The sequence below is a fragment of the Catharus ustulatus genome, chromosome 8 (assembly GCF_009819885.2).
Source record: "Catharus ustulatus isolate bCatUst1 chromosome 8, bCatUst1.pri.v2, whole genome shotgun sequence".
NCBI classification, from domain to species: domain Eukaryota; kingdom Metazoa; phylum Chordata; class Aves; order Passeriformes; family Turdidae; genus Catharus; species Catharus ustulatus.
The window spans coordinates 29,200,007-29,213,356 of record NC_046228.1 but is presented as its reverse complement, the minus strand read 5'-3'; the positions used below and the strand labels follow the sequence as shown (position 1 = coordinate 29,213,356).

At 39.7% G+C, this 13,350-nt stretch overlaps 2 protein-coding genes across 8 annotated transcripts in view; one reads left to right on the top strand and one right to left on the bottom strand.

Moving 5' to 3' along the window:
* The window catches only part of FAM13C (family with sequence similarity 13 member C), a 120,364-nt gene extending 114,382 nt beyond the window's left edge, over positions 1–5,982 (top strand). For 4 of the 6 annotated variants that reach the window (XM_033066540.2, XM_033066542.2, XM_033066539.2 and 1 more), the window contains 4 exons: positions 223–318; positions 1,549–1,748; positions 3,142–3,243; positions 4,021–5,982. In XM_033066540.2, coding sequence (XP_032922431.1) covers positions 223–318; positions 1,549–1,748; positions 3,142–3,243; positions 4,021–4,144 — 522 coding nt within the window. In that variant the 3' untranslated portion in view covers positions 4,145–5,982. The remainder of the gene's footprint in view (positions 1–222; positions 319–1,548; positions 1,749–3,141; positions 3,244–4,020) is intronic. The other 2 variants (XM_033066541.2, XM_033066547.2) reach the window with 1 other exon arrangement.
* Positions 5,778–13,350, bottom strand: part of PHYHIPL (phytanoyl-CoA 2-hydroxylase interacting protein like) — a 57,139-nt gene continuing 49,566 nt past the window's right edge. For both annotated transcript variants that reach the window (XM_033066548.2, XM_033066549.2), the window contains exons 3-5: positions 11,525–11,699; positions 10,456–10,573; positions 5,778–7,030 (exon numbers count right to left, since the gene is read on the bottom strand). In XM_033066548.2, the coding sequence (XP_032922439.1) occupies positions 6,496–7,030; positions 10,456–10,573; positions 11,525–11,699 (828 nt within the window). In that variant the 3' untranslated portion in view covers positions 5,778–6,495. The remainder of the gene's footprint in view (positions 7,031–10,455; positions 10,574–11,524; positions 11,700–13,350) is intronic.

Below are 13,350 nucleotides of genomic sequence, written 5' to 3'. Positions count from 1 at the left end.
TTCTTTCAGAATTTGTATCAATTAAATTACAGTTCCCATGGAATATCTATTGAAGCAAAATACACATTTGCTCATACTCTTCTAATACCTTTCTCAGCTTTACAGGAGAAAATGAGAATATTTTAAATTTACTTTTTATTTTTTAACTTTTTATTTTTAATTTTTTTAAAATTTTATTTTTAAATTTTTTTAAATTTATGTTTTGTTATTATTTGGCTTTAGGTAACTAAGCAAGAAAAGAGTCTCATGAAACCTCTTTATGATAGATACAGAATTATCAAGAAACTTCTGGCTGCTCCATCTTTGATCACAACAATTGTAAGTTGGAAAGAATTCATCCATTGTCAAGGAAATGTACAAAATGCTGTGTTTGATTTGTACCTCTATGTCCATTAAGCAACAATAGAATTACTGATAGCCAAAAAAATCTGTTCATTGGTTAATATAGGGTGTTGATACTTCAAATAGAGCAAAAGCTCTGTAAAACTCAATTTCTATGCATGGTGGAGGTTCCAATGTACAGCAACAGTTTCCGAGGCAAGGACTTCAGTGGGCTGGGTAGGACATATAAGGCTGGCATTAGTTTGCACTGGGGCAAACATCTGCAACACAGAAGGAAACTTCTCTCTTTCCATGAAGGCCTCTGCTGTCACTATATCTAACTTCTATATCTTATCAACAATGCTTTTATCAATCATGTAGCACATGCATGCAATTTAGTACTTTAATAATATATTGGTGCAATGGAATAGTACTGGCCTCATAGTAAGTGAAGGCAGTGGAATCTGGCTACTTGGAAGTTAATTAGCATGTCTACCAAAAATATTAATCTAATAGTAACTGGGGCTAAGTCAATTCTTAAAATTATTATTGCCTTGTTGATGGCAGTGTAATTTTACATTTCTTTGAAAAATCGCAGTGCAAAGCTTTGTACACTGACAAATAGGTATTCCACTGAAATTCCCCCTAAGTATTACTTTGTTAGGAGCATTGCCCTGTGGAGCTCTTATGTTTAAGCCTTAGTTTCAGTACCTCAGCTTTTTTTCTGCGGATGGAGGAATGTGAACAAGACACTAATATCAGTCTATTTCAGGAGTTAACATTAGTAGCTATGAAACTGTGGAATCACTCCCTCCCACTCTTTTTACAGTCAAAACATCTGTGTATAATATACACTTAGGAGATGTGTATGTAAGAGGAGAACAAGTTCCAGCCAGACTGCACTGCTTACATAAATACAGAATGTTAGTTACATCTTTGCTATATGTAAGGGCTTTTGGGCAGACAGAAATAAATTGCTGGCTGTAGATACTTGGAAGCAGGGCCAACTTCTGTCCTTTTTACTCCTGGTAGGCAATACATGGTAACTCAGTGACCCCAGGAGTTCTTTCATGAACAGCCTCAAGTAGACCTGGTAAACCTTTCATTGTGTGTAATGTTTCAATGAATACATCCAGAAGTCAGATCCTAATTCTTTATGTTGTCAACCTATTACTGTAAGTACTGTAATGTAAACAATTAATTTGATAATGTTTTGTATCTCCTAAGCAGGAGGAGGAAGACTCGGATGAAGACCATTCTCAAAGCAGCCATGAGTTATCATCTGGTCCAATGTCTTGCTGCCCTGTTGAAGACCATTTGTGTTACTCACAGGAGGAGAGTGAGCCTGCACATATTTCACCTCTGGATGAAAAGAAAGTTTACAGGCAAACAGCCTTGTCTATGTCCAATTTACATGAGGCAACAATGTAAGTACTCTCTTTCCCCCCCCACAAATGTTTTAAAACATTTCTTGTAGACTTTGTAAGTGAAATACAAGCCTGTAAGAGAAACAGGAACCATACCTGTTACATAGGTGTATTCTATACCAAAGGAGTGGTTCAGTGTTTTCACAGAATGACTAGGTTGGAAGAGACCTCCAAGATCATCAAGTCCAACCCACACCCTAACACCTCAACTAGACCATGGCACCCAAATGCCACATCCAGTCTTTTTTAAAATACATCCAGGGATGGTGGCTCCACCACCTCCCCAGGCAAAACATTCCAATACTTTATTATTCTTCCTGTAAAAAATTTATTCCTAATATCCAACCTATATCTCCCCTGACGCAGCTTGAGATTGTGTCCTCTGGTTCCGTCAGTGCTGCCTGGAGAAAGAGACCAACTCCACCTGACTACAGCCACCTTTGAGGAAGTTGTAAAGAGTGCTAAGGTCACCCCTGAGTCTCTTTTTCTCCAGGCTAAATAGCCTCAGCTCTCTCAGCCGTTCCTCGTGGGACTTTTGTTCCAAGCCCCTTTCTTCTGGGAGAGAGGAGGCAGAGGAGATTCATTGTTTGGGCAGCATACTGGTGGTTTGAGCTGTTTATTCAAACAACTTTGTGCCAATTTTTTATCTCCAGGAAGAGAAAGGTAATCTGTAAGACTGTGTCTTCCAGGAACAGATATATTCTCACTCATTAGGGGATGGTATCTTTCTTTTGTGTTTTGACTGGAGATGCATAAATGAAGCTAACTAGACTCTAACACTATAGAGATCAAATAAAAATTACTTAGATTTCTATGTTACTTGACTATATGCACAATAGTTTGCTCATGAATACTGGGAAGATGTTTTTGTGCCTTTTGTCATTATGCAAAAAACCCAACAACAATGAACTACCAAGAACAAATGTCATAACAGGATTCTCTCTCTGATTAAAACCCTTATTCTCCAAACACTAGCTAAAACATGGCCTCCAAAAGTGATGCTTCTGGGTACCATTCCCACTACATCATAGTAATGATTGAGAACAGCTACAAATAGGAGCAGGGCTTGGATGTCGACTTTAATTCAGTTACAGTATTTCCTCCTGTGAGATACTGAGCCCTGGCAATTCCATTAATTCCACAGGGAATTAAGGCCAGTAGCAAGGCTCAGTCCTGAATGTGTCTCCTCTGTTGACCAGAGTCTCTGCCTTCCCTTTATAAGCTGGAATACCAGTAAAAGGGAAGGACTACAGCTGTGTATAGAGTATGATGGAATGTCTGAGGGCTCTGGTCAGTGCCTGCCAAGGGCCCAGAGCAGAAGCTCTCTGCTACCCCAATCCAGGGCTTTTATAACCTTCCAAGCTCAAGGGGGTTTCTTGTCTCTGTTTCACAGGCCCGTTCTGCTTGAACATCTTAGAGAAACAAGAGCTGATAAGAAGAGACTTCGCAAGGCTCTTCGAGAGTTTGAGGAGCAGTTCTACAAACAGACAGGAAGGTAACTCAGCAGCTCAGCAGAACCCTCCTTGTCCCCTTTGGGTCCTGGGCAGGGGTGTTTTTCTCTGTGAGTGAGAAGGCCAAAGGGACTGCATCTAAGGGCTGGAAAATACCCTGGAGATGTCTGGTCTCTGGCGATCTCCATCTATCTCTCTACTTAGTTCCTTCAAAATGTAGTCTTCTGTGAGGAAAGCCAGGATTTGGGGATCTTCCAGGACATGACTGCAAAGGGTGTAAACCCCATGTCAGCACAGGATATTCCCTGAGCTGAAGGGAGGCTGCTAAAAATCTCTTTCTGAAGATGACAGTCTGCAGAGAATAGACTTGGAAGTTGGGTGATTTTTAAACAGCCAGATTTTAAAGCCAGAAGCCACTGTTTTTTAAACCCAGAATTAAATTCTGGCCATTTTTCATTCTGTTTTTCCTCCTCTTCATTTAGCAAACCTTTTTGTTGAACACTATGGTGTATATGGGCACTGGTATAAGTGGTGACTGGTAACAGTTTTCAAAGTACTATTATGACTTATCTGCATATGTGAGAATCAAGTAATTATGCTTCCACAGCTGCCAAGAATGTTGTCTGGTTATATGAAAATTCAGTATTTTAAATATAATTTTATTTCTGTATAATAGAGCTTTTTGGTCTTGTCAAGTTATCTTTAGTCATTTACAGTTAGTAAAAAAACCCAATCCTCATCAGTTGTTGCAGAATTAACTTTTAAGACTGTTTCTCTTCTTACTCATAAAAAGTGATGGTGCTTTTATTTGCTTTTCATAGGAGTCCTCAGAAAGAAGATCGGGTGCCAATGGCTGAGGAATACTCTGAATACAAGCACACAAAAGCTAAAATCAGGCTCCTGGAGGTTCTCATCAGTAAGCATGATATTTCCAAAACGATTTGAAGTGAATGCAATGCTGTAATATTGTTCTCTAGGGAAAAAAATAATAAAAAAGAGGAAAAAAAAATTCCAAACAAACAAGTAATGAAAAAGAGAAAGTAATTTTACAGGTCTTGGTCTTCTGCACAATTATTTGACACACTGAGATTTTTGATGCACTTTACCAATTGTAATAACTGTGATGAGAGAGGACAGCAATATGCAAGAATATTAAGCATGGGTGAGTGGACTATAGTATATATTTTTCCTTTTGAAAAAAGTCTTGAAATGCACTGTGCGAATGTTAAGAAATTAAAAGGACACTGAAGTAATGTAGAGTCTCAGTTTGACCTGCTCTAAAAGTGTGAGGAAATGTTCTGCAGGGTTTTAGTACATCTTAGTACATACTAATGTGCCACGTTTGTTTCCAGAAATAACTTGTGTTATAACTAATTAGTAATGTTGGCTATTAAAGTGGGGATTCACTAGATTAAAAGAAATTAATTAAAGTGAGTGAAGGAAAAGCTCAGAACATACTCTAGCTGTCAAGACAGAGTCGCCATTTAATTCCAGTGGTTTCAAAGAAAGGTGCATAGGAAGAAGCAGTGCCGGGGCTGGGAGTAGAGCAGTGATGCTGCTTTTGCAAGAAAAGACCAGAACATGACTGCCAAATGGAACTAGTGGTGTTATAGGAATAAGAGAAAGTGCTTGGCAAAATGTAACAGCTACAGGTTGCTGACAAAAGACGGAACAAATGTACTGGCTGCTGTCCTTTTCATTAGTTCACAGGACCTGGCTCACAGAATTTAAAACTCAGTAAATAGATCAACTACATGCTAATTTTGATTTCTCTATTAACCTTTGCACTTTGTTTTGCCTGATGCTATAACATTTGCTTCTCTAACTACCAAAGCTCATTTAGACGCATGCACTTTGTAAAATGTTGAAGTACTTCTTGTGTTATAAATTGCCACATATATATATATATATATATATATAAAAGCAAGACTAGATTACTGCATTATGCTAAGATATTTTGGATAGATAAAGTACATGGTATATAAGTGAGTGCCACAGTTATCTGATGAAGACTGCTAGACTTCTTGTTTACTGAAAATAAGGTTGTGAAAATTTTTTTTTCCCTTGAAATTATGCATCCTTCTTAACTTTCAGAGCACCACACTTTGTAATAGTAAGGAGAATTGTCATTGTTTGTGATTGGTGCAAAAAGTGGACTAGTAATAGAAGGATTATAAGCAGGTTTTGTACCAGAAATGAAAAGCAGGGATTCTGGGAAATTCCTAGCCCAGACAGAAAGGAGGGAAGAATTACTTAAAGGAAAAAAAAAAAAAAAGTTTCTGGAAGCAGTTGAATCATACTTAGTGTTTTGCTTTACCCTGTCATTTTATATTGACCACATAGTATAAGTAACCTGTTTTCTATATTGGTAAGAAGATTTTGATTATATAAAGCCTATTATGTACCAACCATGTTTGTATTTCCTTAGTATGTAATGGCATGATTTGGAAGATGTACACATCTTCAAGTATGGAGGAAAAATTATGAACCCTAAAAAAGAAACTTTTTATTTTGCAGCCACTTGTTGTTTCAGTGTACTGATTTAATAATTTATAACTTAACTTTTATGAATCAGAAATGGTCTTCATAAATCTGTTTTAATTAAAGTCATCTAGAGCAACAGGAACAGATACAGAGCTATTTGAAGTTTACAAACTACATCTTTGATAAGGGAAAATGATTTAATGACATGTATACAATTGATATTAAAATGTAATCTATATATTCTATATGATTGTATAATATTTTATACAATGGTACAAATAAAATATTTTTCTATTATATTTATTATGTCGAGACACAGTTTCTGTTTTCAGTTAGCTAATATAAATAACATAAATAACACTGTCAAACAACACGTTGGAAGTGCTGACATTTCTAGGCTCTGAAATTCAAATCATGCTGCAATTACAACCTTTCATGCTGTTCAGTTATCCCAGTACTTGTTCAGTAGTTATAATGAATGCATATTTAAACACCATTTATAAGCAGTTATTTTTATTTTGCTAAAGTAGTTTATATAGGATTTTGTTATGTTTGGCAAGAAACAGAAAACAATTTTTGCAGCATCTAGGTATAAATGGTTGCCAGAAAGAAATCCAGGACTTCTAATCATTTAAAGCATCAGGGGAACAGAATGGAAAGAGGGACAGAAGAAATCCTAAGGCGGCTACTGGAGATTCTGAAGACTGGTAGTTGCTTTTGGTGACAGCGGCATGTGCATGCTTCTGACAGAATTGTCTGACTATGGAAATGGGCAACAGAGGTTTGAAGGCTCCTAAGGAATGAGGGAAGTTTTAACGTCCAACACTGATATTGCAGGTCTTGCAGCTGGGATCTTTCTTTGCATTTGCAGTAGACAAGCTCATTAGTTGGTGACCAGTAATTTCTGCAACTGTGCCAAGGGAGAGATCCACAGGATCAGTGTAAATTACTTCCAAAATAACATCCTGGGCATGATGGTAAACCATGACCCCGTCTTCTTCATCACAGGTCAGAAATTTGTTATCTTTTATATTTAGCTGGGGAAGGCGCTGCTTACAGAACTCATCTCCTGGTGACCCCACGGGGGCGATCACGAGGATGACGTAGTGGTAGGCTGTGTACATGCAGTAGAAGTCTCCAAAGTACAAGTTAGTGTTTGGGTTGAAGAGTTTTTCAGCTGCAATCTCATACCTGTATCTTCCATAGGGTGAATCTTGGGGTGGCTTCCCAGTGTTAAACTCAGTGTTGCAGCTAAAGAAGATGCCTTCCAGCTTCCCACTGATCGGAGAGCCATGGCTGCCACTGTTATCCTTAACAGAGGGCTGCATAGCATTCCCATGATGCTCTCTACAAATGAAGGACTGGTATTGTTTATTTTGTACACATGGTAAAGAAAAAGTGGAAAGTTAGGACATCCTGCTGTTTGGAAACAGGACTTGAAGGGACACAAATGAAAACTATTAAACTGAAGGCTGGAGTTAGAATCGTGGTCTTAGGACATCAGACTTGGGAAGAACTAGAATAATTCCTGCTCAAGGGGAAAAGCTGCTTTTCCTGCCTTCTCTGTCAGCTGTCTGGGCATTATAAGCAGGCAAAAAAAAAAGCACAAACAAAAAAGCCCCCAAACCACAAATATCTTTAATTAGTTGATTTGTTCTGACTTACACTACATTTCTAACAATAAACGCATGTTGAATATTGCAAGTTAGTCCCCATATGCTGAATATACTGTTTGTTAATATGTATTTTTAGCACGGGAACTATATAGCTCATGTAGAAAACTGCCAGTGAATGTTATTTCTGAAGGATGCTTTTCAGAGAGGTTATATTAAAGAATGTACTGTCTGCCAGTATTTTTTGTCCCCAAATGATAATTTCAAGTCTAATTGGTCTACTGCTGACTTCAATCAGTGCAGAGGTGGGCACGGAGAATTAGGCAATTTGGTTAGTTTCCACTTTGGTTGGTATCCAGCTTCTGCAGTCACTAGTCCTAAGGGGAAAAAAGACTAACTTTTTTTTAGGGCTTTTTTTTAGGGTTTTTTTTTTTTTAACTTAGCTCAATTTTATTCCAGTGAAAAGAAATGGACAATGAAGAAGTGAATTTTTGAAACCCAAATCCCAAATTGCACTCAGCAGCACTAGGCTGCTAAATTTAGGAGAACATTCCCCTTCTAACTCGCCTTAGCACCTGAGATACTATGTATAGCAGGGCATTCCCAAGTATGGAAGCTCTGGAAGTTCTCCAGTGGAAGCTTTGGCTCTCTCTGCACCTGCAACCATGTGATACCTGCAAGGGAGTCCCCTTTCCTAAGTCCTGCAAAACACCATATTTGCTAGGCACCCTTAGAACAATGTCTTTATACTCACTGACATGACAAACTAAAAATGCATGAGGCTGCGGGGCTGGGGAGTCTTATGAGTCTTATATTCCCCTCTTGCTTTGCTTTTACTTTTTTAAAATTCTTTCCTTCTTTCCTTCTTTTAGGAGAGGGGAAACTAGCCAAGAAAGACTGTTCTCTCTGCTTTTAACTTGCAACGGGTCCATGTAAAATGGTGCTGTGTGGGAGAAGGTTTTGCTTGGTTAAAGTGAGAGGTAGCAGTCAAAGCGAACAAACTCAGTAAATACACTACAAAACTGCTCTAACAAAACAACTCAGTAATATCTCCAGCTGTGATTTTTTTTTCCATTATTTGTAATCTCCTCAGCAGGACATCTTAATTTTATTCTAAGATACACTTCAGAAGTTTTCTGAGCCATTCAAATGCTACCTACTTATTGTCTCAAGCCTATTTCATAAGACATTGATTGGAGTGGGGGTAGAATTAGTACTTTAAGACTGAAGAGATTGCTAGGGAGGAAAAAAAAAGAGAAAAAATAAAAGGTTGAATGATCTTAAATAACCACCTGAAACCTCTGCAACCTGAAAAGTCAGGCTTCATTCTGAGAAAGCAGGTTTCATTTCTGTGGCAAGATACTGACATCCAGTGGCCAATTTGGCTAATTATAGGTTGCCCTTTTGGGGAATCTGAACTTCTTTGTGGCACTCCCAGCCCAGGTAAACTGCAGTGACACAAACATCCTTCTGAGCTGTCATCTCAAACTCTCCATTTAGCGGCTGCTGCTTTAGCACCAGGAGCAGTTGCCTGTATACCAATGCTACCAGAGCTTTTCCAAGCTGTATGATGACACCAGAGGCCATTGGCAGGCATGGGATGACAAGGAATTTTCCCTAATAGGAAGCATGTGGTTAGGGCTTTTAACAGAATAAACAGATGAGTGTACTGGCAAAGGATTAGCTCCTGTGACTGTATTAGTCTATTTCTGATCAAAAGAGATGACCATCAGCCAGTTCTGGTATTGTAGCTTCCCACTGGCCTGGTAAAACACAGTTTTTTGTCTCCGGCTCACTAACAGAGGGAAAACAAACTCATCTCTGTTGGTGTCAAACCAAGAAAGAACTTAACAGGAAGAACGGGAACACACAGAGTGCAATCAGTTAGAGTCACATTTGGCAGAACAAGGCCAAACCCATAGCTATAAATGGACCTCAGTGGCAATTTTCAACACTGATGAACACAAAGGCACTATGGTTACATAGCTGAAAACAAAGCAACATGATGATCAGAATGGCATAGGCATTTCCCTTCTGTGGTATCCAGCCCAGGATGGCAGCAGTGGTTTATGAGGGCCTCAAAGAGCCCCAACCACTGCAATTTATTCTCTATCTCCACTGAGTTTTGCAGCTTTGTCCCTTTGTGTAATAAAATAATCCCTCCAAAACACAGAAGGAGAAGAACAAGCCCATGCTCTGCAATATCCAATACACTCTTGGAATAAATCAGATACACATGACTACAAAGCAGGAATGTTTCCAAATGTGTTGGAGTCTGTTCTTTGAAGCTGGATTGCCTTGAGTTGTTTTAAAAACTTTTCATTCTAAGCAGGTACCAGTGTGACACTCCCATTAAACTGCAGTTATGTGGCCCAGCAGGAGCCCCATCTCCTGACGAGTATTAAAGCAGCACAGTCAGTGCTGCAGCCTTCCAACACACAGCTTACCTCTCACCCATGTTCTTCTAACAGGAGAAGGTTGCCCTGTGTGGCTGCTCCTCCTCATGCAGCACATGAGTCTTGACTCCTTCTATCAAAAAGTCTGCTTTTCTCTTATACTCATGCTTCCAACTGTGTGTGGAGGGCACACTGGGTCTCCAACAGAACAGGAACCTACCTCCAGCTATCCTGGTTTTTTTAATTCCAACTGAAGCACAGTGTTTTAACACTGTCTAAACATAATACCCTATCCCTCCCCACATGGTCTTTAAATTAACATTCAGATTGCAGAGTCTTCATTTGGGCATGGAAATGGGATGGTTGTACATGGAGAGCAAATATTTGAGATGGAACTCTTACATGCAGGCAAACGCCTATGCACACAGTTGTACACTCCTACTCTCAGTCACCTCACTCTTAATTTCTCAGTACAATGGAAATATTTGGCTACTAAACTCTCCATTTATGATTACAGATGTTTTAATCAGGCTGGAGGCCCTATGAGTACCCTAGTTTCTGCTTCAAAACACAGACTTATTGCCTAATGGAAGTGCTGAGTTAAGCAAGGTGAAAGAAACAAGCTCTATTTTACTCTTTGCCTTCTTCTGAATGGGCTCTAAAGCATAGAGACATTCTGCTCTAGCTTTAGCACAGCTGTCTCTACTTATTTTCATTACTCCTTCAATTTGCCAAAGGACTTTGTATATATTTAGTTTCTTACCTGACATAATCAAAGTATTCTTTGTGCTGATTTCGATAAAAAACAGACAGTTTAAGCATACGGCCTGCAATCACTTCAGCTTTTTCCAATAGCTGTGTTAGGTGAACTTTTGAATAATCTGGAAAGGAAAAACAAACTGCTAGTACACAGGGCAGGAAAAACCACAAGACTCTCCAAAAGCCACATACACATGTGGACTGAAAACTAGGAATACAGTCTTGGTAATATACATCACATCATGCCCTGGTTTTCAACAGTGGCAACAAGCAAATCAAATGCCAGGAGCAGGCATTTGTGATTCTCCCTACCCCTTCCTCACAAAGACTCTGCAAGCCTACAGCAACTTTCAGCTCAGGATTTCCTATGTTAGAGCTGGTTTCCCTGTATTTGGGGCTGCAGCACAGCTCAGGACTGCCCTCTCTGGCTCATTCCAGCTGACAAACTGCTACAATATAACTGGTTGTGAGCCAACAACCAATGACTAATGGCTACTAACAAGGCTTGCTTGGACCAAGCTTAAATGGCTTCCCAACCAACATGGGATCCATACTGAGCTTGCCTCAATCCTCAGTTTTCACATAGGCATGCAAAGTGACAGCAGGTCACGGACATCCAAAGGAAGCCTTATTAATAAAAGGCAGGCCAAAGTGACCCTTGAGATGAGGTGTTGCTGGTGCTGAGGCTTTGCAGCACACAGACACAGCAGAGTAGCATAATGTCTTAAACTGTCAGGGACTTGCCATTCCGCTTTTTCCCTACAGGTCAGCACCTGCAGGTAGCCAGTGACAGGCACCTTATGGCCCTTTCCCAGCCTGGGACAAGCAGTGGTGCCAGGCACAGCACTTGGGGACAGTTAAGCTATTGCACAAGAAAAGGGCAATTCAGCTGCCTCTGCTTAACATGCCAAACCTCAGCACATATAAGGCCTAAAGTTTGAATTCCATTTTCCAGGGGTGACTATTCAACGCTACCAGCACAGTTGGCACTGGCAGGTGACCAGCTCAGTCTGGCAGCAGAGCCAGCATTAATTGACTCCAGCCTGTGGAACAAGATCCCTCAGCAATGTTACCTGCGGTGCAAAACTCGATGATTTCACTCCACTCTGAAACGACGTAATCGCCATCGACCTGCTTGGAGGCCGTCTGCACTGCTACCGTGTACTCTGTCCTGGGGCTCAGGAACCAGTGCCCGCGCACTGTCATGGGCAGAGGGACAGCCTTGGCCACCAGCTTGGTGGGTACATCCTGACAGAAACAAAAGGACCGAGTGACACACAAATCACCAGTGAAACCAAACCAATCTGCCACCCTTTCCTTCACTGCTTTTGCAGTGTAGTCCCCAACCACTGGCTCTTCTCTGGAAACTCGAGTTACTTCCCAGTTTGTTGGTGCACCAAAACCAGCAGTGGCAGAGGACGGTGTAAGGTCTGTTCTAAGAGACATGGGGATAACTTGCATGTGTGAATTAATTATTTGTTCCAAGTGACTATAGAGTAATACTATTATATATAGCCCAAATATATAATTTAGACTAGGGCCGTTTATGCTTACATATGCAAGCAAAGACATGAGAACAAAGCTGTCTTAATTTAAGAGCTTCTTGTGCTATCACTGTTTTCTTTCAGCCAATGGAATCAAACAAAATTCCTTCTGCTGTCAATCAGTCCAGCTACACTGCTGCTGCTACCTTCCAAACTAAATTTCAATTAAACACATTGCAGAGTAACTACAGCTGGTACACATCTTTCCAAATACCCTTCTGTACAGAAATGGCCAGAAGAAGCCAGAAAGCTTGTGCCTATCTCTGAACCTCTTGATTTCCCCTCCACTGCCCCTTCAGATCTTCTGCTTTACTCTTCCAGTATAGCACAGGCCCAGGGTGTGACCAAGAAAAATAGCTGCTTGTTGTAGTTGAAATACTTGATTTCTACAGTACCAAAGACTTTGGTTCAGACCACCAAGGGACAGAAAAAATTGAAGAATGGGACAGTTTATGCTAGAACTGTGGGGGAAGGATGCATGATGGAATTGAATGATTCTCTGTAGTGTACCTGAGGAGCTGTGATAGAATGAGAGATATTTATTATTGAATATTCACTAGTAATAACAGAATAGTAAGACTTCTGCCATATGAAAAGCGGGCACTTTAAATGACGTCCTTAACTGTCCACCTATAAATACTAGTCCACAATCACCTTCCTGTAAATACTAACACAGTAGTCCTTTAAGGAAAAAAGGAATAAAAGGGAGATGTTTTCTGGTCATGATCTCTAAGCAAGACCCGAAGGATTTTTATTTTCTTGTCTTCTGTTACGGAAAAATATCTTTCTCCTTTTCTTTTCCTATCAACAGTTTCTGTATTAAGAAACTATAAAAATGCCAGCTTGGGATATTACAAGAATGGATGTAATTGAGTGATAATGCAGGGTAAAATTTCGTTGCCATAATTTCTCTTTTACCAATTCTTCTTTAAGTCAAATAATAGTAGAGTGAAAACTGTATCTGAAAAGGAGACAGTTGTGCATGCTAAACTTAATAATATGTAGAGAAAAATTACAAAAGAAAAAAAAAAAAAGACCACCAAATGACATTTATAGTTACCACCCTGAAAGGCATCCCACTGGACTGTCTGCTACTGCTAATGCAGTCAGCAGGTGCCACAGTAAACATCATCGGTCTTCTTACCACCTGCTCTTGGGTTATGGTAAAAACAGCTTCTACCTGGCTCACATCTTTGTGCTCATGCCCCAGTGCTGGTTTTTCCCCCCACGATTTTGTCAGTTTTCACATAACATTAAAAGCCTTGTTGGTGTCAAAGCTTTACCTTCCAGCTGTGCATCAGCAACCTCTTTTAACCATACCAAAAAAGAAGGAGACTACAAAAAAAAAAAAAAAA